Source organism: Octopus sinensis, linkage group LG2 (genome assembly GCF_006345805.1).
Source record: "Octopus sinensis linkage group LG2, ASM634580v1, whole genome shotgun sequence".
Taxonomy (NCBI): Eukaryota; Metazoa; Mollusca; class Cephalopoda; order Octopoda; family Octopodidae; genus Octopus; species Octopus sinensis.
In genome coordinates this window covers 153,206,458-153,232,542 of record NC_042998.1, presented here as the reverse complement: position 1 = coordinate 153,232,542, position 26,085 = coordinate 153,206,458, and the positions used below count along the sequence as shown (strand labels likewise).

At 38.7% G+C, this 26,085-nt stretch overlaps 1 protein-coding gene across 3 annotated transcripts in view; it reads right to left on the bottom strand.

Annotated features, from left to right (window-relative positions):
• LOC115228830 (mitogen-activated protein kinase kinase kinase 4) overlaps positions 1-26,085 on the bottom strand; it is a 183,196-nt gene that overhangs the window by 72,933 nt on the left and 84,178 nt on the right. For 2 of the 3 annotated variants that reach the window (XM_029799305.2, XM_029799320.2), the window contains 3 exons: positions 25,286-25,435; positions 14,455-14,616; positions 1,147-1,280 (listed from right to left, as the gene is read on the bottom strand). In XM_029799305.2, the coding sequence (XP_029655165.1) occupies positions 1,147-1,280; positions 14,455-14,616; positions 25,286-25,435 (446 nt within the window). The remainder of the gene's footprint in view (positions 1-1,146; positions 1,281-14,454; positions 14,617-25,285; positions 25,436-26,085) is intronic. The other variant, XM_029799314.2, reaches the window with a different exon arrangement.

The window sequence follows — 26,085 nt, the reverse complement described above, 5'->3', positions numbered from 1 at the left end:
TAATATATCACACAATAAAAAAGATAAACATAAACTTCATATTAAATAAAACTATATTAAAAGAAAAACTATTCTAATTTGGTTAGTTTCATTGTTTTTACTTCTTTTTGCATAAGTGAGTTACGAGTATTGCTGTCTGCGGAGATATATTGTTGTAAAAGAATTAGCAGTTTTGACTGCTATTTCTAAATTTTCGGTATCTGGTGAAGCAACTTTTTGTTCATCCTTTAATTATGTTTATAATTATAAAAAAACTTTTTTTTACAATTCTAATCTGGTTAGTTTCGTTGTTTTTTCTTCTTTTTGCCTATGTGTGTGTGTGTGTGTATATATATGGATGGAAGCACTCCGTCGGTTACGACAATGAGGGTTCCGGTTGATCCGAATCAACAGAACAGCCTGCTCGTGAAATTAACGTGTAAGTGGCTGAGCACTCCACAGACACGTGCACCCCTAACGTAGCTCTCGGAGATATTCAGCGTGACACAGAGAGTGACAAGGCCGGCCCCTTGAAATACAGGTACAACTGAAACAGGAAGTAAGAGTGAGAGAAAGTTGTGGTGAAAGAGTACAGCAGGGATCACCACCATCCCCTGCCGGAGCCTCGTGGAGCTTTTAGATGTTCTCGCTCAATAAACACTAATAAACACAATAAACCACGATCCTATGACCACGAGTCCGCTGCCCTAACCACTGGGCCATTGCGCCTCCACTGTGTGTATATATATATATATATATATATATACACACACACACACACACACACACACACATAATTAAGGGATTATCAAAAAGTTGCTTCACCACATACCGGAAATTTAGAAATAGCAGTCAAAACTGCTTATTCTTCTACAACAATATATCTCCACAGACAGCAATACTTGTAACTCACATAGGCAAAAAGAAGAAAAAACATTGAAACTAACAAGTCTTTGATTAATCATGTACATGTTTCGGGATTAGAATTGCAAAATTCATTTCCTTCTTCAGCATGATATTTCATGCTGAAGAAGGAAATGAATTTTACAAACAGGATTATAGATTATATACAGCTGATATGCCACAATTTCTTTCAAATTATACAAAAAAAAAGGGTTCAATTTGTAAGGAAGACATTCCCAAGCAAAATTAAAAACTAATACTTACGTTGGCCTTCGCCCTCGGCCCTTTTCCCATTTCTCAGAGATGAAATTCATCCATTCCCTTGCAAAACTAATCATACATTTCCCAAGTTCAATTTTCTGTTCATCTGATACAAGACGTTGTAGTTCTCGATGATACTATAAGGAGAACAAAAGGAACTGGCAACATATTACATTAAACTGCATTATTGTTCAATGTATCTACAAAATTAGAAAACAGAGCAAGAACATATATTAAAAAAGAGTTGTTGAGATGCTATTTCCATTTTACATTTTCTTCAATATTTTTAAGCATAAATGTCTAAGCTGAGTGAACGCTAATAAGAAGATAAAGTTTTGAACTATTAACCTCATTTCTCATCATTATGAGGTACAAGACTGGATTTAAACCGTGGGAGATCAAGGCACCTCAAATTCAGTGGGCCCCCTCAAACACAAGAATAAAAATCTTGGAAAATTAGCAAATTTAAATCTCAAAACCCATCTATTGCATGTAATTGTATTTGACAAATTAGCAGAGAAAATTTAAATAAATGACTGAAAATGTTGCTTTATAGCTACACTTTTCAAAATTCAAATTTTTTTCTCACACTTCCACTTCCAGTGTTTGATTTTTCCTTCATTGTGAAAAGTACAATGAAGGAGGGAGGCAGAGGTAAGATTTTTTCTTTCTTTAATGTGAGTTACAAATGTTTCAGAATGAAGAATACGATATGAATACGATAACTGGCAAAAAATTACGAAAAAGAAAAATATATCATTTTAATTGTTGTTGTTCTAAAGGCACAATAAGTGTGTGTGTGTGTGTGTGTGTGGCAGGGGAGACGAACATTTAAAAGGCATCGATTTTAAAAACTTTTATTTAAAAAGTTTCCCTTCCTTGTTTTGCAATGCATGAAAATAAAAGAAGGGGGGGGGCGTCCTGACAAAATTGGGGAAATTCCCATATATATGGGATAGGTATTCTGAAAGAATTCCATTTTTCCATTAGATGACAACACATTTGCTCTGGTCTTCTCATAGGCCTTTGCAATGTCTAGAATGCCATATGCTCAAAGCATCTTCAACATTTTGTAATGGTTGCTGTCAAACTTGTTGCTGAAATCCACAAAGGTTATAATGGCAGGTAGCAGTCTTGAGTTAACTCCTATGATATGCCTCAGGACCAAGAGGCATATCATAGGCCTAAGTTTTTGTGCTGAAAAATACGAACAGATTTGATGGAATTATGTAACTTATGGGACGTCTACATAAATATTTTTTGCAAAAATGTGAATGGTTCTTCAGCCAGTACAAATAAGATGTCAGAGGATTTAAAAAAAGAATTTAAAAAAATTTTCCCTGACGTTTTTTCTGATGAATTGGGTCATTGCATCAAAACAGAGGTGAAGTTTCAAGTGAAAGAAAATGCTATACCAGCATTTAAACCAAAACGAATTGTACCTTTCACAGCACTGAAACAAGTCAATGAAGAAATTGGATAGACTTGAAAAGCTTGGCATTACTGAAAAAATTGATTACACAAAATGGGCATCCCCAACAGTTTATGTCAAGAAAAAGTAATAAAATGCAAGTATGTGCTAATTTTTCAACAGGTTTAAACGAATGCTTGATGCCATATAATTACCTGTTACCAAGTCTGGAGGAAATTTTCGCGAAGTTGAATGGAGAAAAATTTTTCTCAAAGTTGGACCTATCTGAAGCAAACTTGCAGGTAAAAGTTGATGAAGAATGTTCTACGTCATTGACAATAAATATCCATACAGGGTTGTATAAATTTAATCAACTTCCTTTTGGTATAAAGGTAGCACCTGGTATTTTCTAACAAGTTATGAACACTATGCTAGCAGGTTTGGATTTCGCTATAACTTATCTTGACAACAAACCCATAAAAAGTGAATCTTGGGGTCAGCATGATGAACATGTTTAAAAAGGTCTTCAAAAAGATAAATGATTGTGGGTTTAAGCTCAGCGATGAAAAGTGTGAATTTTTTTATGCCAAGAATAAAATATCTAGGGCAGATTATCGATGAAAATGGACACAGACAAGACCCATCTAGGGCAAGTACAATAAAAAATATGCCTCCTCCAACAAACATTACAATGTTACAAGCATTTTGGGGGCTCACAAATTACTACCAGGTATACATACCGAATATGCATGATTTAAGAGCACCCCTGAATAACTTGTTTAAAAATGATGTCAAGTGGAACTGGTTGGACAAATGCCAAAGAGCCTTTGAAGAAATTAAAAACGTCTTAATGTTGGAATTGTCGTTATCACATTTTGACCCAAATTTAGAAATAGTAGTGGCAGCAGATGCTAGTGAAAGTGGTATTGGAGCTGTGATTTTATACAAATATGAAGATGGTAGTGTGAAAGCAGTAGCTCATGCTTCTCGTTCATTACTGCTGGCTGAGAAAAGTGACAGCCAAATAAAAAAAGGAGCATTAGCCATCATATTTGCAGTAAAAAAATTCCATAAATTTATGCATGGAAGAAGGTTCCATTTGCAGACAGACCACCACTCATCATTGACGATCTATGGATCTAAAAAGGTTATCCCCACACATACAGCCAACAGATTGCAACACTGGGAAGCGATCTTACTAAATTATGACTTAAAAATGGAGTATTTGCCAGCTAAAAAATTGGGACATGCAGATGGTTTATCAAGGTTAATACCAAAATACAGTGGACCACTGCAAGACAGTGGCGTTAAAAGCCGAAAATGAAATAAAAAATATATAGTGCAACTTTGTGCATGAATTGCCTGTGATATTGGAGGAAATAAAAATTAAGGCAGAGACAGATGAGTTTATCATAAAAATGAAAAAATTTGTGAGATCAGAAGAAACAATTAAAAAAATACATGTGGATGGATGTAACACAGTTTTAAATTTGTACTCAATATGTGATAATGTGCTTATGTATGCACAGAGGGTCATAATGCCTGCCTCACTACAAAATTGAATGTTAAAGGAATTCCACACTGGACATCCAGGAGTTTCTGGGATAAAGTCGCTGTTTACTGGCTGAAAATGGATCTAGATATTGAGAAATTGGTAAAATCCTGCAGAGGTTGTGCTCTTGCAGCAAAATCACCACCTATATAATTTCAACCTTTGCCAAAGACCAATATTCCATGGACCAGGCTACACATAGACTTCACAAGACCATTAAACTGATCATATTATCTAATAGTGGTAGATAGCTTTACAAAATGGCCAGAAATGTGTAAATGTAGAAACCCAACCTCCAGAGTAACAGTGTATGGTGTCCTGGATACCATAATCTCTGATACACAATTTACGACGAATGAATTTAAGAATTTTTGCAAGATGTATTCAATTGAACATATCACTACTCTTCCGTATCATCCAAGATTGAATGGAAAAGCTGAACACTTTGTGGACATGTTCAAAAGGGCACTAAAGAAATCCAGAAATGCGTTAGTGAATGATGTAGCATTGACACAATTCCTAAGAGTTTACCATGTAATGCCAAACACTAATACCTTTTCAGTTAAGTTGCCCGCTGAACTGATGTTTGCAAGAAAAGTTAGGGCAGTTTTAGACAAGTTATTGATGGGAAGAAAAATAAAAACTAGGCAAAACATTCAAAATACGACCAAGTATTTTAAAACTGGTGATAAGATATTTTTCAGAGCGTACAGAAATGGAAAAGAAGGTTGGGAAGACAGCAAAATAATAAAACAGGTTGGTAAAATTATGTACATGGTAAAAGGTTCAAAATGGGAACATAAAAGACACATAAATCAGCTGAAACGGTTTGCTGAAGAAGGGGTTATGAGGAAAGAGGTACCCATGGAAGCTAAATACGATATTTTTGATGTGCCATCTCTACAAAAAATTGTTGAATCAAGGCATAACAGTACAAGAAAAAGAAAACACACAGAATTGTTGGAAGTTAAAAAAATATTGAGTTTCAAATGGAAGTAAATCTCAAAAAGGAAGATGTGGAGTAGAAAAAAATATTCACTTCTAACAGATGTCAATCTCAAAAGGGGAGGTGGTGTGGTTAAAAGATGACTTGTCAGATTGTTATACTGTTGATGATGCCAGAGGGCATTTTTGGAATAAAATAAAAATAAAAAGTACAACTTGTGAAGACATTGATTTTTATCTCTGCTTCATTAAATTATACATCCAAATGTTTTAAGGATATAAAACCCCAATACTAATTTTGCCATGCTTTTGTACATTTAGTACATCAATTGTACATTTTCTTTTCAATCCATGTCCCACTTACTTCACAGATAATACTTTAGCCTTTTGCCTTAGCAGAAAAGCAATTTCCCTGGATGCACAACATAAGAAAGTGTCACACATTTAATAATTGTTTTCAATAAGAAATATCTGTTTTCAATCGATGTTTTCAATGAAAAATGCTTGTGACCTTATGAAAACTTATAAATTAATATGTAAGATTTTTTAAATATAAAGTTACAACACAATATCCAGCAAAGTATTAATTTAATATTGATACAAAAAGATAAACCTAAAGCCTCTGATGAATTGAAATAATCTATGTAATGGTTATAACATGTTTGTTGTTGGTTGGTCCATCCATTCACCATAAAGAGAGAAAGGGAGAGAGATCATGGGTTGGAAGAGGAACAAAGTTGGAGGTAGAAATTTAATACAATTCTTCATTACAATAATAAATGTGGGATGACATCAGCAGCTGGGGAGCTGACTGGAACTTGGGGCTGACCGGAAGGGGCAGCCGTGACGCGTGCGCAGCGAGCGGGTCATTCTGCCTTTTCGAGTTCGGTCGTCGAGGGGTTAAGATGGGTGATCACGTTGTTAAGGTTGGGTGAAGCAGCTGCTATCTCTAGCGTTCGGGTCGGGCTGTGTCGAAGGATCCGTTACAGAGCGAAGAGAAGGTAGGTGCCTTTATTTCGAATCTCTCGCACACACCACAAGCTATTTCGGCGATCCATATAAGTCGTCGACACAATGGCAGCGAAAATCAGGATCGCCAGCGACATCATTAGACCCTTTAATGGTGAAGGCGATAGAGTGGCCTGGATTCGTAAAATTAGGCTGGTGGCAAGACTGCAAGGTATAAGCGATGTGGCAAGTCTTATGGCACTGTATTTAGAAGGGAGCGCGTTGACGCTATATCTTGAGATGGACGAGGAGGAACACCTGAGCGAGGAAAAGATAGAGCAACGTCTGCGGGATGCCTACACAGAGTGTGAATACACAGCTTTTGCTAAACTGGGTACGATCAGATGGACGGGAGGACAGGTGGACGAGTACGCGGTGGAGGTTCGAAGGTTAGCGATGCTGGCCGGGTTTACAGGAGAAGGGCTGGAGAGAGCAGCGCGACTGGCGTTTGTAAATGGGTTCCCCGACGATGTAGGGATTCACCTACAACGATTGCCCGGGATTAAAAAGATGGCACTGAGCGAACTTGTGACTCAAGTCTGCGTGTTGACACGACACTCTGGGCGGAAGGCGATAGCGATGGCGGTGCGTAAAGACGGACAACGACCGGAGAAAGACGTAAAGAAGCCTACCATGCAACGACACCGTCCGTTCTCAGGTCGGTGTTTTAGATGTCAGGGGTCGCACATGGCACGGGACTGTATGCAACTGGGGCCCGTTTGCTATCGATGCAGGCAGACCGGGCACATCGCCCGTGATTGCGACCAGGGAAACTACCGCAGGAAGTTGCTGCCTCTTGAACTTTCCTCGCAAACGAGTAGAGATGCTATTGGAGACGCTGCCATTAATTGACGTGGAGGCCAGGGGGAAGACGTTCAGGGCCCTCGTGGATACAGGCTGCATGACCACCCTTGTGACTTCAAGGGTGACAAAGAAATGGAACAGGGCTAGTAGTGTCCGGGTGGTTGACGGCAGCGAAATCCGTTGCAGGGGCAGCAGCAAGGTGGAGACAGTGGTGCGCAGCACAACGCTAAGGCTGCACGTAATTGTGGCTGAACGCGTGATAGATGGGGTTGATGTGGTGATGGGGATGGACGCCATCAACCGCCTCGGTGGCGTCAGTATTGTGGGAGATGAGGTCACGTTTGGAAGTGTGGGGGAGTCGTGCACTGCGAGTCAGGATCACCAGAGAGAGCAGAGCCCCGCGAGGGACTCCGCTGCTTACACCATCGAGGACAAAGACTTTCAGGCGGCGTTCGATGGTCAGCGGTGGACGATAGAGTGGAGATGGAAGGATGAGCCCCTGATGCTGAAAAACAGAGTGAGCTGTTACCAGCATACCCTGAAAGGCCACGCCAGGGTTGAGTTTGAGGACGAGGTTGAGAGGTGGATCGAAGAAGGGGTCCTTGTCCCTTGGGAGGAGGAGGTAGCGGTCGGAGTGCTACCCCTGATAGTGGTGGTGCAGCCTACGAAGGGAAAAGTCAGACCGGTGCTGGACTTCAGGGAGCTAAGCCAGCATATATCGTGTCACACAGGAGGTGAGGCAACAGACGTTTGTGGCGAGACGTTACGTGTGTGGAGACAGTTGACCAAGGCAGCGACGATTGTCGACTTGAAATCGGCATACTTGCAGCTCCATGTGAGCGACAAACTGTGGTGATATCAGCTGGTGCGGTACAAAGGCCGGACGTACTGTTTAACCAGGCTGAATTCCGCTCCGAAGATCATGGCGGAAGTGCTTAAGTCCGTCCTAGGGAAAGATGGCAAGATTAGAGAGGCCACCAGCTCCTACATTGACGACATTTTGGTGGACGAAACTGTAGGGCCAGCCAACGAGGTAGTTAGACATCTGGAGAAGTTCGGACTGATTGCGAAGCCACTGGATTCGATGGAAGGGGGAGCCGCACTGGGGCTGAAGCTGCGAAGAGATAGATCGGGTGAATTGGTGTTCCGGAGAGGGAATGAAATCCCAGAGCTGAGTTCCAGCATCAGCAGGAGAGAGCTGTTCTCGGTGTGTGGGAAGTTGGTCGGTCACTACCCGATCGCTGGATGGCTGCGCACGGCATGCAGTTACACCAAGAGACGAGCGGAGGGGGAGAGTTAGGGCGACAAGGTGGGAGAAGGGACAGTGGCGATGATGCAGGAAATCCTAGAGAGGACGAGAGCAGAAGATCTGGTCAGGGAGAACTGGTACGTGCCCAAGACGGAATGCAGTATAGCGATAGGAGTTGTGTTGGCAATCGAAGGTGCTGCGGTGGAGGACGTGGCCTGGCTTCAGAAAGCAGATGACTTCAACCACATCAATGTCACCGAATTACACGCGGTGCTGAAAGGGGTGAACTTGGCCCTGAAATGGGAGCTGCGCACGATTGAAATCCGGACGCTATGCTTGGCTGGGTAGGATCAGTGATCACTGGTGAAAGGAGGGTGCGGACGAAAGGTGCCGCAGAGATGTTAGTGAAGTACCGTCTAGGAGTTCTAGGTGAATTGATCGCCGAGTTCGGACTGAAGCTGAACGTGGTTTTTGTGCCTTCGGAGAAAAACAGGGCGGACGCACTGACAAGGGTGAAAAGAGCGTGGTTGGAAGAACCGGAGGAGGCCCGGAAAGGGATAGCTGCGGCGTGTCGGTTAGATGACTCTGAACTGAAGAGACTGCATGCTATGCATCACCTGGGTGTGGACAGGACCCTGTATCTGGCGAAGAAAATTGATGCTGACGTCACTAGGAGAAGCATCCGGAAAGTGGTCGGGAGCTGCGACAGGTGTCAGTCCATCGACCCTGCTCCGTGTGGGCATGAACAGGGAAGCCTTTCAGTGGAGCACAACTGGAAAAGGCTAGCTGTGGATATGACGCACTACCATCAGGGAATGTACCTCTCCATGGTCGACTGCGGGCCAGGCCAGCTGGCCATTTGGAGGGAGTTGAGAACGGGCATTGCTGACGAGATCGCGCAGATCTTGAACGAGATATTTTTAGAGAGAGGTCTCTGCTGATGGACGAGGTGGCGTTTCGTTCGGAAGCATTGAGGGTTATGCTTGATCCGTGGAAGGTGCGTCGCTTGTTCAGAGCAGTGTATAGGCCGAGCGGTAACGGGATCGTAGAGAGGTACCATCGGACAGTCAAGGCCATAGCGGAAAGAGGGCACATTTCGACGCTTGAAGCAGTTTTTTGGTACAACTTGTCTCCCCGATCCGGACAAGCTGAGGAATCTGTGCCACAGAGAGCTGTATTTAAATATGAATGGAGGCACCCGAGCAAAGCGCCGGAGGGCCACGAGGAAGAGAAGGGACCCGTTTGCGTGAAAATAGGGGAGGAAGTCTGGGTTAAGCCACCAAAGGCGCGCTGTACGTCTCAATGGAGCAGAGGAATGGTGACGGCGATCAATTCCAGAAACAACGTCTCCGTGGATGGAATGCCACGACACGTCTTGGACCTCCGCAGGATTGTCGCTTCGACGGAGAGGGGGAGAACGAGGTGGCCAGCTTGAGAAGATCTTGACGCGCAAGGCGCCCTCCCGGTTGGATGGTGGACTACGATATGGAGTAGAGAGATTGTGATCTTTAAGATCAGGGTGGCATGTGGGATGACGTCAGCAGCTGGGGAGCTGACCGGAACTTGGGGCTGACTGGAAGGGGCAGCCGTGACGCGTGCGCAGCGAGCGGGTCATTCTGCCTTTTCGAGTCCAGTCGTCGAGGGGTTAAGACAGGTGATCACGTTGTTAAGGTTGGGTGAAGCAGCTGCTATCACATCAGAGCGAAGAGAAGGTAGGTGCCTTTATTTCGAATCTCTCGCACACACCACAATAAACTTTCTCCCTTGATGTAACTGCCTATAATAAGTAAACTATATTTAATCAAACATTTTATTCTTTTTCAAAAACATTATTTTATCATATCAGTACCTACAAATTACTGTAGTATTAGAAACAAATATTGTAAGTAGCTTATATTATAAAATAACAGTCAATTGGTGATGATGTTGGCTATTTCTGAGTTGAAGTGGCGAACAATAGAGAAAGAATAAGAGTTTAAATAAGAATACGTACTGTCAATGAGATTGTCAGGAAAACCTTAGATCAGGCTTGGATAACAAAAGGACCCAGATTATAAATATATGTAATTTAAATAGAAAATATCTTACTTATATATTGGAAGCAATGCGAATGTTGTTAACATTATCAACCACACATACTCAATGAATGTGTTTAGTTTGCTCCTCAGTTCACTGCATTATCGTTTTGGGAACAACTCCCTCATAATGGTGGGTGCTAAAACAACTGAAAGTTATAGACAGGTGAGACAACTTGCTTCCAATCCCATTTGGATAAGCCACAATCGTTCCCAAATGGGATTTTGAAACAAGTTGTCATGTCTGTCTATGACTTGCAGGTGTTTTAACACTCAGCACTATGCAGGAGTTGTTCCCAAAGCACTAAACCATAGAAAACTGGCAAACAAGCAAAACACATACACTGAGCATGTGTGGTCGATATTGTTTATAACATTAGTGCTGCTTTTAATTCATAATTGAACTTCATCTTATGTATGCATCACCATGGCATACCTGAAAATGCTTCTTAAGTTCTTATAATATTTGTATATAGCCATAGACTGGCAATTTGGTTCATCCCTGACATAATTAAGGTATGTGGTGTTGATAAGCCACGAAAATGGTAAAAAATCAGTATCCATCACTCCTGAATGGGATTGGAGGCAAGTTATCTCGCCTGTCTATGACTCTCAGGCATTTTAACACCCAGAGCTATGAGGGAGTCATTCCCAGAACGTTATACCACAGTTAACTGGTGAAAAAGCAAAACACATATGCTGAGTATGTGCGGTTTATAATGTTTACTTATAATTATAACAATATTATAAACTTATAATTATAACAATAATTACTCCTTCTCATCCTCTTGAAAAAATAAATGATTCTTTATTTTTTTAAATTATCTTTTAATTACACCATCTTCCAACCAAAAGCTTAGTTAATTCTTTTCTGGGTCCCCACATAGTGCATTCCACAGTATTTCTAGAAAAAGATTGCTTTGAAAGTAATGTGGCTTCTTTACAATTTTCCCTTCTAAAGAATTGATATTTCTTGTTTTGACACATTAGAGCTGTTTTGATATAGTACATTTTCTTTCAGGGCATACTGAAGAATGTAAAAAGATAGTTAAATTAGTTTTAAAATTGGTTAACAAATCATATTTTGAACTATGAAGTCCATCTTTTATGCTTTTGTTTGTTGTTAAACTATAGTTTTCCATTGACCATCCAAATCATTTAGACTGTTTTTTGACGTAACAGATAGGTGATGAACAGCTAGTGGAGTGATATATGTTAGAGAAATACTGGGATCATAAGCTACATGACAATCTAATATATTTAATATAACAATAATTCTAACTTTAATAAAAGGAAACCTTTTTCAAATTTGAAAATAAAGTTCTCCTATGAATTTCAACTAGTTTTGGTTTTTCTAACACTATCAAATGGTTCACTTATTAGATGTGCTGTCATCTTCTCTCTAAAGTAAATATCATCAATGTTTTTTAATCTTTCATCATTTGGATTAATTTCTAGTAATTCAATTTTCTTCAGTAATTTATATTTAATAAAGAAATTCAAGAGATTCTTGTATTCTGATAATGTCATTGAATATAGACAATGTAATTTGAAACACAACATTTAATAAATTTACTTTGTTTAGTACATACTGAAGGAAAAATAATATGTTATTGATTCAGGGATTGCTTAATGCCTAATGGCACCATTGAATATGTCGACTTCAAATTCACTTTGGAAATAAAGAAGTAAACTGTCAAATTGTTCAAATATCATTGTAATAAATTTTTCTTAAGATAGGCATTTTGCTGCAACAATTTCTTGAATAAGTGTACCATTGTTGCTTGCTACTGTACAGAAAAGTAAGATATAAAATCTTTTGTGAAAGCCACCAAATATGAAGGCAATATGCTATAGAATGGCTACCACATAGACAAAGATACCTGATGATAAAAACCAAAAGCACATTATCTGTTAGTAATTTCTGGAACTTTTGATATCCACTATAGAACAATTATTGTTTGCAAATCCAGTATTTTCTAGAGGAATATTTCTTTCATGTAAAGTAGATTTGAGAGCATTGTAAAGACCAAGAGCTGCTCCATTTTCAGCAACCAAAGTATCTAGCAATGCATTTGCAACATCATGCTTATTGAAATTAAAGTAGCTCACAGCTTCAGCCAAAGTTTGAGTAACTGAAATACCAGTACTTTCATAAATTAAAACAGAAAACTTTTGTATCAGACAGATACTTGTTATCACTAAGTTTTGAAGAAAGGTTACGCCATTTTGAATAACATATGAAAGTTTTGTTTTTTCAATGATAATTTTTTAGCAATCTGACTGTCCAGATATTCACCCTTTCATGCCATCAGATGGCCAGTGCTTGCAAAGGGAGTGTTATGTTCAGCAAAATAGTCAGTGATAAGCAGTTCCCTTTTGGCTGTTTATTCAATCTCTACTGACTTCTTTTACACACTTTATTTTGAAATATCAACACTACATTTAGCTACATCAAATAATTTATTTTGACATAAATTTTGTTGTTTCATTTGCATAGGTGTAGGAATAGTTGTGTGGTAAGTAGCTTGCTTACGAACAACATGGTTCCGGGTTCAGTCCCACTGCATGGCACCTTGGGCAAGTGTCTTCTACTATAGTCTTGGGCCACTATAGCCTTGTGAGTGGATTTGATAGACAGAAACTGAAAGAAGCCCATCGTATATATGTATATGTATATGTGTGTGTGTATGTTTGTGTGTCTGTGTTTGTCCCCACAACATCACTTGACAACCAATGCTGGTGTGTTTACGTCCCTATAACTTAGCGGTTCAGCAAAAATGACTGATAGAATAAGTACAAGGCTTACAAAGAATAAGACCTGGGGTTGATTTGCTCAACTAAAAGGCAGTGCTCCAGCATGGCCACAGTCAAATGACTGAAACAAGTAAAAGAGTATTTCTAAGCATAATGTTACAGCACTTAAAGTAGCTAGCTTCTTTATAATATTTAATCCTTACATTCAGGATTCTGTGGTCATTCTTCTTTGAATGACTGTGCAGACCATTCCTTCTTTTAGTGGGAGTTTTCATTTCATTTCTCATTATAAAAGATACAAATATAACAAGATTTTGAAGATTGGAAAATTATAACAGGTCATACATGACAAATACCAATATAGAAAACCAAGGTTAGTAGGTGCAAAAGACCGTTTGAAGTATATTTATATACACATAAATATGTTTGTGTACACACAACTTAATCTGTGCTATAAAATTATGGCCTATGGAATACATATTTTGTTAAGTACTTTTTACCTGGGAGTATTTTAAACACTCACTTCAAAAAGAGTTAACATGAATTAATGCACTTCAAAGTGACATTGGAACATAAAGATGTTCAACTAATCAGATCACTATTGTATTTATCAATAGATATTTAATATTGTATTTACTAAAATACAGAGAACTAAAGACAGTGACATCAGAAATTTTGCCATACAGCCCTACTGTTCATGTTCTCCATATTCCTCCCTGTTTTAATCTAGTTATCATATTCACTCTCCTTTCTGTTCTCTCCTCTCACATTTTTAATTTACCTCTCTTTTGTACTCTACTTCTCCCTTCATCTGTCTTTATCTATCACTTCCCATTATTATACTTCATCTTTCTCCCTTCCACTCCCAATCTAGCATTTTATGTTGAAAAGTTACAAAATATACAAACACAACAAATTACCATCCTGAATATATGAGCTATTTATAAATAGCTGTCTGGCTGAATAATACATTATATGCAACAGAAGTAATATTAGATTAACATAGCCATCTGTGTATCATACTTAATGTAAATACATTGAAAAAAAAGCAAATTCGTCTTGGTATTTAGCTGAAGATAATACAACAGTTTTATTCAGCTGGATGGCTATTTACAGCACCAGTGATTGTTCATTCATTGTTTTCCTATATCAGTGACAACAGGCTTTGTATTAGCATGCAGTTGGTTGTGGGTATATGCTACTGAATGTCCAGCAAGGCAAAAATGTACATCTAGCATTCTCACCAGCTGCTACTAGAATGATTTTCATCTGCCTCTGATATAGAATTTCATGTCCATAAGAGATATCACCCTGGACAAATACTTCAGAAAATTTGCCTTTCACAATATATTTACATTAAGTATGATGCAAAGATGGCTATATTAATCTAATATGTCTTCTGATGCATATAATACATATATGCATGCATACATACATATATACATGCATGCCTGTATATTCAAACATCTCCAAAATTATCTAATTATTGTACAAAAGGATAAATTTTTACCTCAAATCCAAAATTATAGCCTTTAATAATTGTTACACAATAAAGGCCAAGTAAATGATTTCTTTCTTTGGTATCCATTTTATTAATCTCAACAAAATACAACTTCTCTTTCAGTTGCAATAGAGTCGAGGATATGTTCTGTCTTAGGTGCATAGCTGTAGCCTGAAATCAAAACAAAATACAAGATTTTAGCTAAAAAAGAAATGTTAAAACCTGTAACTGTGAATTGTGAGGAGAATCTTAGGAAATTAATTTTATTAATTATGAAAAGTCTTAAAAACATTTTGATGATGGAGTGTGTTAGATCAGATGATTATTTTTGATAATGATGTTTACAATAAATCTTTATTTTTTCAAAACTGACATACATGCATACATACATACATACATATGTGTGTATATGTGTGTACACACATTTATGTGTGTATGTATGTGGGTGTGAAATACAGAAAAATAAAGATAGTTTCGTTGTATGTATCTATGTATGCATGCATGTATACAACTTTATCAAATAAGTGATGAGAAAAAATCTATCTTAATGATTGTGGTCGAGAAAGGCATGGGAAATAGGGGAGATAATCCTACAATTATAGTTAAAATTATTTGAATATATCATGTATATAGAATGCAGTCAGTCGAAATGAGTCTTATCATTGGCAAGATGGTGACTCACTTTGTACTGCATTCTATATCTAATATATTTAAATTCTCCCTTGCTTTTACGGACCAGAATCAGTTATTAAGATGATATTCACTAAGGGTGCAATTTTATAGATATATAATAATGAAATTATAGTATACAGTGCTCAGGTGCACCACAATTTGTCAAAAGTGCATATAAAACATGTGCCTTAATGTACAAATGTCTGGGAAGTGAACAGTGTATGAGTCAGAGACATGCTTGCATGTGTATGGAGGGGAGAAAATCAGGTGTAGTGTTGGCAAATCTCAAGAAGCATGGAAGTTTTGAAGGATGCAGTGCTCTGACATATAACAACTGATGCCAGCAGTTTGTTCCATGCTTCAGCAACTCCTAGCGTGAAAAAATGTTTCCAAAAGTCATGGGAGCAATGCTGTTTTCTGACTTTGTAAACATGTCCACGGGTGTTAGATAGGTGGAGTTTGAAAAGGTGCTCAGAGTTATTGTTTGTAAGATGGTTAATAATTTTATGGGTGTCTGCCAAGTCAGCTGCCAGATGTCGGAGTTTCAATGTATCCATGCCTAGGGAAATAAGGCATTCAGAATATGGCAAATGCCTGATGGAGGGTATTCTCTTGGCTGCACGTCACTGAACAGTTTCCAGACAATTAATATCCTGGGCAAGATAGGGGTTCCAGACCAGGGATGCAAATTCCAGTTGAGGCCGCACCATAGCTGTATAAAGCTTCAGATAGATAGCCGGAGAGCGGCTGACAAAGGACCTAGTAAGTGATGCTAAGACACCTTCAGCCTTCTTGGCAATTTTAGCAATGTGTTTTGTCCAACACAAATCACTGTCAACAATAATGCCCAGGTCACGTTTACAAGAAGACTTTTTGAGATTAGTGTTGTGGAGGGAGTAAGTAGACGCTGGGTTTTTCCTCTCAAAATGCATGGTGGTACATTTGTCCACAGCCAGCTTGAGTTGCCAGTCCATGATCCACTGCTGCATTGTGTCCAGGTCTGATTGCAATAAAGATCTATAGTGTACAGGATCTGTCCTCTTTATTTCCAGATACAGCTTGATGTCATCTGCATATTTCAGCACTGTGGCATTCTTTAAGTTGGCATCTATGTTGTTAACATATGCAGCAAATAAAATGGAGCCAAGAACAGATCCCTGTGGTTCACCAGATGTCCTCTCATAGGGCGAAGAGTGCTGACCTAGAACTGTGACAATTTCTTTTTGGCTGATAATGAAGGAATTCAACCAGTTATAGAGATCATCTCTTACACCCATTGCAGAGAGTTTCACCATAAGTCTTTTGTGTGGCACAGAATTAAAAGCCTTAGCAAAGTCCAGGTAAACGACATCCACCCAGGAGCCGCCATCAGTGATTCGAGTAATGTCCTCAAGAAACTCGATAAGCTGATTACAGCAGCTGGAATTAGGAATAAATCCAAATTGTGATGGCTGGATGAGGCTGTGAGACTTCCAGAAGTTCCAGAGAGTTTCTCTGACACAGGATTCCATCAGTTTGGTGATGTAGCTAGTAAGACTGATGGGCGATAGTTGACAGGCGGTCACCTTTTTTGAACAGAGGGATAACACTGGCAGTTTTCCACTGCTCTGGAGTAACACCATTATCAAGACAGAATTGAAAGAATAGTGAAAGTTGGTTTAGAAGAAAGTACCCACTGCATTTAAAAAGTAGGTATGTAACACCATCGAGACCAGGAGATGCATAGTTATGTTTATTCTTAGAGTGTTGGGGAAGGGTATCTTTTTTTCTTCACAAATGTAAATAAACCCAATCTGTTTCTTAAAGGAGGGACATATTCATACAGCATGGAATGTTGTTTACATCAATGGAGGTCAGCGATTGGTTAAAATTGCTGAAATGCTCGAAATTTCAGACGAAATATCTTACAACCTATAGAATTTTCTCAATAAAGCCAAGAAAAAATGATGTTTTATAAACACATTCTACCAGTATACGAAGTTTAAAAGTGTTTAGTTAACTAGAAATTATGTTACAAAGTGCCGTTCAAAAGGAAAAGATCCCAGGCATCTGTTATAAGATACCATCATCTTGGCAAAGTAGCGACAAGTTTGCCACATATGCCTGAGCATTCACAACATAAAGAACTTGAAGAAATACCACAAAGCATTTCTTTTGTCCAGTGCTCTAACAATTCACCAGTCCATGACCCTAGACTGGTATTTTATTTTATCAACCCTGGAAGGTAAAAGACATGTAGATTTCACCAAGTTTTGAACTCTAAGCCAGAACAAATACTGCAAGACCTTTTGCCTGATGCTTTAATGCTTTTGTTTATTTGTTGTCTTTCATCTAGCCTACATGAAAACCACCCTTCCTTTTTCTTTTGAAAATACATGCAGTATAATTTTCAACTTGATGTTTCTTTGCCACTACTGCCACCACTGCCACCACCATTTAATGTCCAATTTCTAAGCTGGCACGAGTTGAACAATATGACAGGATCCAGCAATCTGCAGTGCTATGCCAAACTCTAGAGTCAGCTTTGCTCTTCCTAATGCTAACCACTTTACAATGTGTACTGGGTACTTTTTTCCATGCCTCCAACACCTGTGAAGTGGCCAAATAAGTTGCAAGACAGAAAAGAACAGATAAGAAAAAAGACCCCCCCCCCGCCAGATTGTGACTGATTGTGTGTGGGGGGGGGTAGGACGTGGGAAGAGGCTATATGCCAGCTGCTGAGAGGCTATGATAGAGGAACAAGAACAGGTGTCTTTCTATAGAGGAGATACATGGTTACCACACATTGTAAGGGCAAGTAGTAGTTATTTGGAGGATGAAGATAAAGAAAAATGATAGTGATGTTATGCCAAGGCACACTTTCAAGGTAAGTGGGTATAAGAGAGGATATAGTCAGTGGATTAGGTAGGGAGAAAAGGAAAGGTAAGTAGTTTCATAAGAATGTGAGGGGAGATGGTAAGAGAGGTGGGGGTGGCAGATATACAAGAATGAAGGTGTGGTTGAGGGGAAATATTAATGTAAAAAGGAAGTAAAATGAGACCTAGCAGTGGCACATGGAGGAGGATAGATAATAAGGTAGTGAGATGATGTGTAAGGTGGAGAGGGATATGTGAGTGTAGATAAGGATGTGTACAGTGAGTGAAGATGATAGTATGTTGAGAATGATGGCAGGCAAGTGAAGTGATAACATAGAGGAGAGCTATCTGAAGGAACAGAAAAGTTTTCAGTGAGAGAAGTGAGAGAAAGGAAGGAATGTTGAGAATAAGAGATGGAAGGTTCATGGTCTTGTATACTGGAACTGTTTCATCTTTCATTAAATGATATGGGGAAATACTAGATTTCATCACTAAGTTGAAAATGAAAGTTAATGGTGTCAGTTTTACTTTTACTGCTACAGTTATTTTCTGTCTAAGCTGGAAGCTTTTATTGACAGATTTTATTATAGAGTTTACAACCAATGCACATATTGGTTTGAATAAAAATAGATGATATTTAATAAATGACAACAGGCCATCATTGTAGTCTTAAATTCTTTAAAGGCATCATGTAAATCAATTATATTTTTAGCTTTATTAGGGTAGTTTCATTTAATGCCCTCAGTATAGTATTTCATACAGTATAGTCAGTAAATGTAAATGAACTGAAATATTGGAAATGTGTTTCAGAGAGAAATCTATATGTTCCATGTATTTGTCAATGTATCATCAATTGCAAGGCGGCAAGCTGGCAGAAACTCTAGCACACCAGGCAAAATGCGTTGCAGTATTTCATCTGTCTTTACGTTCTGAGTTCAAATTCTACCACGGTCAACTTTGCTTTACATCCTTTCGGGGTCGATAAATTAAGTACCAGTTGCATACTGGCCATCATCCCCCAAAATTTCAGGCCTTGTGCCTAGAGTAGAAACAAATATATTATCAATTGCTGCCTTCCTGTGGGTTTCTTATTCAAGTTGGAGAATTTATGTTCATTATGTTCAAAATAACTCTACCTTCCAATAAATCATTTATTTTAATTGCATCTATGTTCAGACCTTTTGCCTGATGCTTTAATGCTTTTGTCTATTGTCTTTCATTTAATCTACATGAAATCCACCCTTCTGTGCAGTATAATTTTCAACATCATGATTGGTTTTTTTTTTTCCACTGCCTCTGCTGCCACCACCACCACCATCACCATCATTTAACATCCATTTTCTGAGCTGGCATGAGTTGAACAATATGACAGGATCCAGCAATCTGCAGTGCTGTGCCAAACTCTAGATTCAGCTTTGCTAACCACCTTATAATGTGTACTGGGTACTTTTTTCCATGCCACCAGCACCTGTAAGGTGGCCAAATAAGTTGCAAGACAGAAAAGAACAGGTAAGAAAAAAGACTCCACCCTTGACTGTGACTAAGTGTGTGCATGTGTGATTAGGAAGTGGGAAGTAGCTATATGCCAGATGCTGAAAGGCTATGATAGAAGAACAAGAACGGGTGTCTTTCTATAGAGGAGATAAGGGCAAGTAGTAGTTATTTGGAAGATGAAGATAACGAAGGAAAATGATAGTGATGTGCCAAAGCAAACTTTCAAGGTAAGTGGGTATAAGAGAGGATATAGTCAATGGATTAGGTAGGGAGAAAAGGAGAGGTGAGTAGTTTCATAAGAATGTGAAGGAAGAGCAATAGATGGTTAAAGCAATTTCTCCACTGTTGAAATATGAATTAGTGGAGCATAAAAATTTCTGAAGAATGTACATTTTTTTTTTAGATTTTTGGTGATTCCTAAATAGATTCTACTGCAATGGCAAGTACTATGAGCTCTTTGAAGATATATTTGTAAGAATCAAATACGTTTATGTCATACTGCTCCTTAATGAAAGTTGAATTGTGAATTCATGAGTGAATAGTGAATTCATTAGTGAATTGTGAATCCTTATTGATCCACTTTTTACTGTTTCAGAATTACTCTGTGGTTTTTCATATGCATAATCACATATGCCACATAATGTTTGATTATCTTTAAACCATGTTTCAGTGAAAATTATATGTCTGTGAGGAGACATAAACAAGAATAGTAAAAATCTACTACACCAAAAGAACTGGTAATACAGATATTACAAGTGTTCTATGAAGGGAACATAAGATTGCTCCATAAGTCAACATGAGCATAAAATGACATTAAACATTGTATAAGGTAATTAAGGTTTCAGTGGGAACACTAAACAGTCATATCCACTAAATGTATTTACATACATGAGGGTGAATTATGATGCAGTCGGCATTAGGTGCAGTATGAGCTGGTAGCAGTGATATTGACGGTGTTGGCAGCGATGAATTTCTTTGTGTCATAACATGGAGAAAGTGAGCAAATAACTTCCTGGTGCAAACACAAGCTAGATTCCCTAAGCAAAGAAAAACTTATCTATTTAAGGAAATTGCTAGGCTCCATAGAGATGTGAAAGGTTTTTCCACCAAGAGAACACATGATCCATTCGAGCGCATCTGATTGGTTGATTGGGTAACTTGGTGTAATTGTTTAGGGGACAAATTGCACCTAAAAACTAACTAATCAGAGCAAATGGTTAAAGCATGATCTTTATAGCTAAGTGTGCTCTGCTACGTCCAAACAATAAAATAAGGAAGAGAGGATAGTTTGTTATTTGTGCTTTTGTCAATCCATTCTGCTGCAGAACTCCCCATCCAGAACATTTGTGTGACACAAATTTGCGATAATAGGAGAGAACTGCCAGTAAAAATGGTAAGACAAAAGGGTTGAACATGCTAGTATGCTTATTAGAATGTATGCAGAATTATGTAGATCAATAAAAAATACAGCATCTTACAAGAAAATAAAACATGTGAAAATTCAAACAAGGTGTAAAAAAAAGAATGTAGGATATTTGCATATAAATAGTAAAGCATAGCAATGCATGCTTTAGACACAAAATAAATATCACATGAAAATACATTGAAAAATGCATGATAAAAAAACAGGCAGTAATAGAAATGTTTTTAAATATTTTGCACAGTTTGTTAGGCCAGTGGACTTTGTGGCCACTGCGTGTGGTGGTGGTATGAGAAGATGAAGGGGTAGATGACTGCATTGTTGGTACTGATGAAGGTGTAGGTATGATGTCTGCAGTATTTTATGGTGTAAAATGGAGGGGTACGTTTGATTCTGGAGTGAGGGCTTCAGCAAAAGTACGCTTCATCCTGTCAACAGATACTGTTTCTTTTTTGCCATTAATATCTATGGTAAAAAGTTTGTCAGTCTTTGCTAGGACATGATACTGTCCTTTATACAGATGTGTGAGTGGTCCTCTCACAGAATCGTCCCTCAAAATAATTGAGTCCATGAGGAAATGTTTTGTGGAACAAAAGAAGGTATGACTGTCATCAAGAAGACATATGCAGTAGATCAGCAAAATAGGAATGTAAGCGGTATACGTATGCAGTAGGATCTTGAGCAGCTAAATCCACAGGAATAAACATTTGACCCAGGAGTGACAAAGGCACAGTGTAAAGTAGTTCTGCACGTGTAAAACTGAGATCTTCTTTAACAGAGAATATACAACCCAAAAAAAAAAAACAGGAAGGCACTCACTCCAGTGGTGAGGATCTGGATTGCAGTGCAGTTTTTTAAGTTGACTGCTACATGGCAGTGAAACATGGGCTGTGACTGCTGAGGACATGCATAAGCTCACAAGGAATGAAGCCAGTATGATCCAATGGATGTGTAATGTCAGTGTGCATACTTGACAGAGTGTAAGTACCTTGAAAGAAATGTTGGACCTAAGAAGCATCAGATGTGGGGTGCAAGAGAGATGACTGCACTGGTATGGTCATGTGGAGAGAATGGATGAGGATAGCTGTGTGAAAAAGTGCCACACCCTAGCGGTTGAGGGAACCTGTGGAAGAGGTAAACCCAGGAAGACCTGGGATGAAGTGGTGAAGCATGACCTTCGAACTTTAGGCCTCACCAAGGAAATGACTATTGACCGAGACTTTTGGAAATATGCTGTGTTTGAGAAGACCCGGCAAGCCAAATAAGACCATAACCCATGGCCTATGCCAGGAGCGTCACCAGCCTGCTTATGCATACCTTTTCCTTCTTTGGACACTAAACTCTGCTTGTGAAGACCTGTTGAGGCAAGTGAAATCAAATCAAAATTAAAATCAAATTCGATGACTGGCATCCATGCTAGCGGGGTGCAAAGATCACCATACGAGTGTGATCGCTGACAGAGCAGCTAACTGGCTTCCATGCCAGTGGCACATAAAAAGCACCATTTGCGTGTGATTGTTACCAGCGTCACCATACTAGCACTTGTGCCCGTGCTAGTAGGGTGCCAAGAACACCATCTGAGCGTGATTGTTGTCAGAGGGCACCATTCGTGCATGATCATTACCAGCGTCGCCTTACTGGCACCTGTGCCGGTGGCATGTGTAAAAAGATTCGAGCGAGGTCATTGCCAGTACCACCTGACTGGCTTCTGTGCAGGTGGCACGTAAAAAGCACCCACTACACTCGTGGAGTGGTTGGCGTTAGGAAGGTAATCAAGCTATAGAAACTCTTCTAGATCAAGATTGGAGCCTGGCGCAGCCATCTGGTTCGCCAGCCCTCAGTCAAAATCATCCAACCCATGCTAGCATGGAAAGCGGACGTTAAACGATGATGATGAAATCATTCTACCATCCCATTAGATGCCAGGGTGGTAGCTGGTGATGCAGATGTGCTTAACACCCAACAACTTTGACAGTTCTGCAAACAGCTGCAACTCAAAACTGTCTGCCACGATCAGTAGTGATCTGTAAGGAAACACTGAAATGAGAAATCCAAGTGGCTATGAGAGCTTGAGCAACAGACTCTGCTGCTATATTGTGTAAAGGAACAGCCTCCAGCCAGCATGTAAAACAGTCTGTACTTGTGAGGATGTAAGTGAATCCATTACTGACAGGCCAAGGACCAACTAGGTCGATATGGACTTGTTGAAAATGGGCATCTTCAAGTGGTGCTCAAACGTGTCTACGTACCTTTGAATGCTGACACTGCTAACAATTCTGAGACCATACAGTAATATGCCAAAGCATATTCAGCCAGAAGAATTGAGCCAAAATTAGCTTTACTGATACAGAGATGAGAGAGCAAGTGCAAAGCATTCAAAACATGTTTCTGGTGATGCTCAGCAACCAATGGTCATGGGTCTCCAGTAGAAACATCACACAGGACTGCCTTCACAGCAGTTGGGAGTGGTATGTATTTGAATTGACAAGTAGAAAATTTGTCAGATGTAGTATCCAATGAGGTCAAAGCAGGCTGGTCAGCAGCCAAAGTGGACAAATCTATCTCTGAGGTGGAAGATAGAAAACAAATAGGAAGTCTGGATAAAGCATCTGTGGCTGAGTTATTTATTCCAGTTACATGTGAAATATCACAAGTAAACTGCGATATGAAATCCAACTGTCAACTTTCTCGAGGAGAATATTTGTTGGTCCTCAATAGCAAAATGAACGTGAGTGGCTTGTGGTCAGTGAATATGGTAAATTCATGACCCTCTAAAGAGTGAGAAAAATATTTAACAGCTAGGTACATAGCTAGAAGTTCTTTGCTAAAGGTGCTGTAATGAGTTTCAACAAGTTTAAGTTGGTGAGAAAAGAATGCCAAAGTTGCATCTTGTGATAGGATTGTTGTAGAACGGCACCTGCAGCAGAATCAGATGCATTGAGTGAGATTCTCAGCTGAGCATTCTGTATTGAAAAGGCTAACAAAGAAATCTGTCCTAGCTCATCTTTCATTTCCTCAAAAGCCTGTAGTTGTGATGGTGGAAGGGAAATAATTTCATTATTTTTTTACTCTTTTGCATACCTGGTGAATTGGCATACCTGGTGAAGAGAAGTAGGAGGAGCTAAGCACTGTACTGTTTCAATTTTCTTGGGAAGAAGACAAATTCCATCGCTGTCTATGAGATGTCCCAAAAATTCCAAAGAGGCGGAACCAAAAACGTACATGGTGGGGTTTATCTTCATTTGTTACGTAAATAGATGTTAAAATAGCAGTGTTAAGTGTTGGATGTGTTCTTACAACACTTACAATAAACAGATATTTGATATAAACAAAGAAGAAATGCAAACCATGAACAACTTTGTCAATAAACCTCTGAAATGTGCTTACAGCATTCCTGAATCAAAAAGGCATGGACAGAAATTCAAATGAACCGAAAGGAATGATGATGGCTGTCTTAGGAATATCATCTGGATTCACAGGAATTTGATAGCAAGCTCTAATGAGGTCTATCTTAGAAAGTACAGTGCAGCTGTGCAAAGATGAAAAGAAATTGTGTAGGTGAGGTATTGGATACCTGTCCAAAACTGTAACGGAATTAAATTGTCAGAGGTCTAAAACCCGCAAATCCCTTAGGGACAAGATGGAGCGGTGATGACCAAGGGCTGGTGGAGGGGTGTATAAGCCCTAGCTGGAGCATGTGGTCAAATACCACTCTTGCCACCTTAAGTTTATCTGGCACTAAATGATGAGGACATGAAAAGTTATGAAGTGCTTTGTTGAATGAGATTGCTTGGTTGAAAAGTGAGATTCATAAGTTCAGAAGACTTATTTAGATCTTGATACGAATTTCTTGCAGCTGCAATAAAAAAAAACAGGCTAATACTTGGAGTAAGCAAGTCACAGCCAGTAACAGATAAAGTGGTGGAGCTATCTCACAAGCATTGTGAGTATTTTAAATCAAAACTCAACCTGATATTCATATCTTTCTTTGAAAACAACACTTGTGCATTTCCTTTAAACTTTCTCAAATTCAAATTTAGTTAGTTTTCAATTACATGTTTGTAATCTAATATCAAGGTAAATATTTTCACATCATATGCTAAAAGTTGCTATCTCCAGAAATAAAATCAATATTCTCTTAAAGATTGTGCTTCCTAAAAAGATTGTTTATATTTTGTAGGAAAATAGTAAATCTTTATATATGTAACTCTTTCAGCAGATGAACACTTTATAACATGGTACTGGTTGCAGTGGTAACAGCAGTGATAATTGTAGAGGAAAAGTTCTAATTGCATGTATACCACAAAAATAAGGTATCAAACAATTCAAGTATATGACATTGGAGCAAAATAAAAGCAGTCACACTCAGTTTTACATAATTCACAGACATTTTTCTTACCTTAAGTTCAGCTAGAGATTCAGAGATGGCTTGATGACAGGAAATTTGCTCCTGAAACACTTCAACAGTTGTATCCATCAGCTTAGAAAATTCTTCTTGTATTGCATACAGTACAGATGAATGAGTCACAACCAACATAAGACTGTCTACCTAACAATGAAAAATTAAACAGTTGGTTATAAAGAAGTATCTATATAAAATATTTTCAATTGAGAAAAATATGTTCAAAAATATTTTCCTTCATAATCATGTTTTAATGTCCACTGTTCTTTCTTTTCCTAGCTTGCATGGACTGGACAGAATTCTTAGCAGTAGATTTTCTACCACTGGATGACCTTCCTGTTGCCAACCCTCACCTGTTTCCAAGTAAAGTAATATTTTCCCATGGCCTGATATGTTTAAATGGAGAATTAGAAATGAAGAATACTGCTTGTATGGCAGTGATGCTTGTATACAACTATCACACAATATCAAGGCAAGTGGACTATAAAAAGTATGCACACACATGCACATATATATGACAGGTTTCTTTCAGTTTCCATCAACTAAATCCATTCACAACAGGGGAAATAAGAATGTAAACTAAGTCATTTTAACTTCTAGAGTAGATAAAAAAGGAAAACGTGCATGAGCAAAATTCTCCATAGTTGCTTCATAAGTAAAAATTATAGTATCATATAAAAGTGTCCATGCAACATCATAGCTGGATTAAATATTTTTCATAATTAGTTATCTACAGTGCACTGTGCTTCTAGCAAAAGTCAGTTATTAGAATTTCTTAGTTTGCTAGGGTCAGTTAA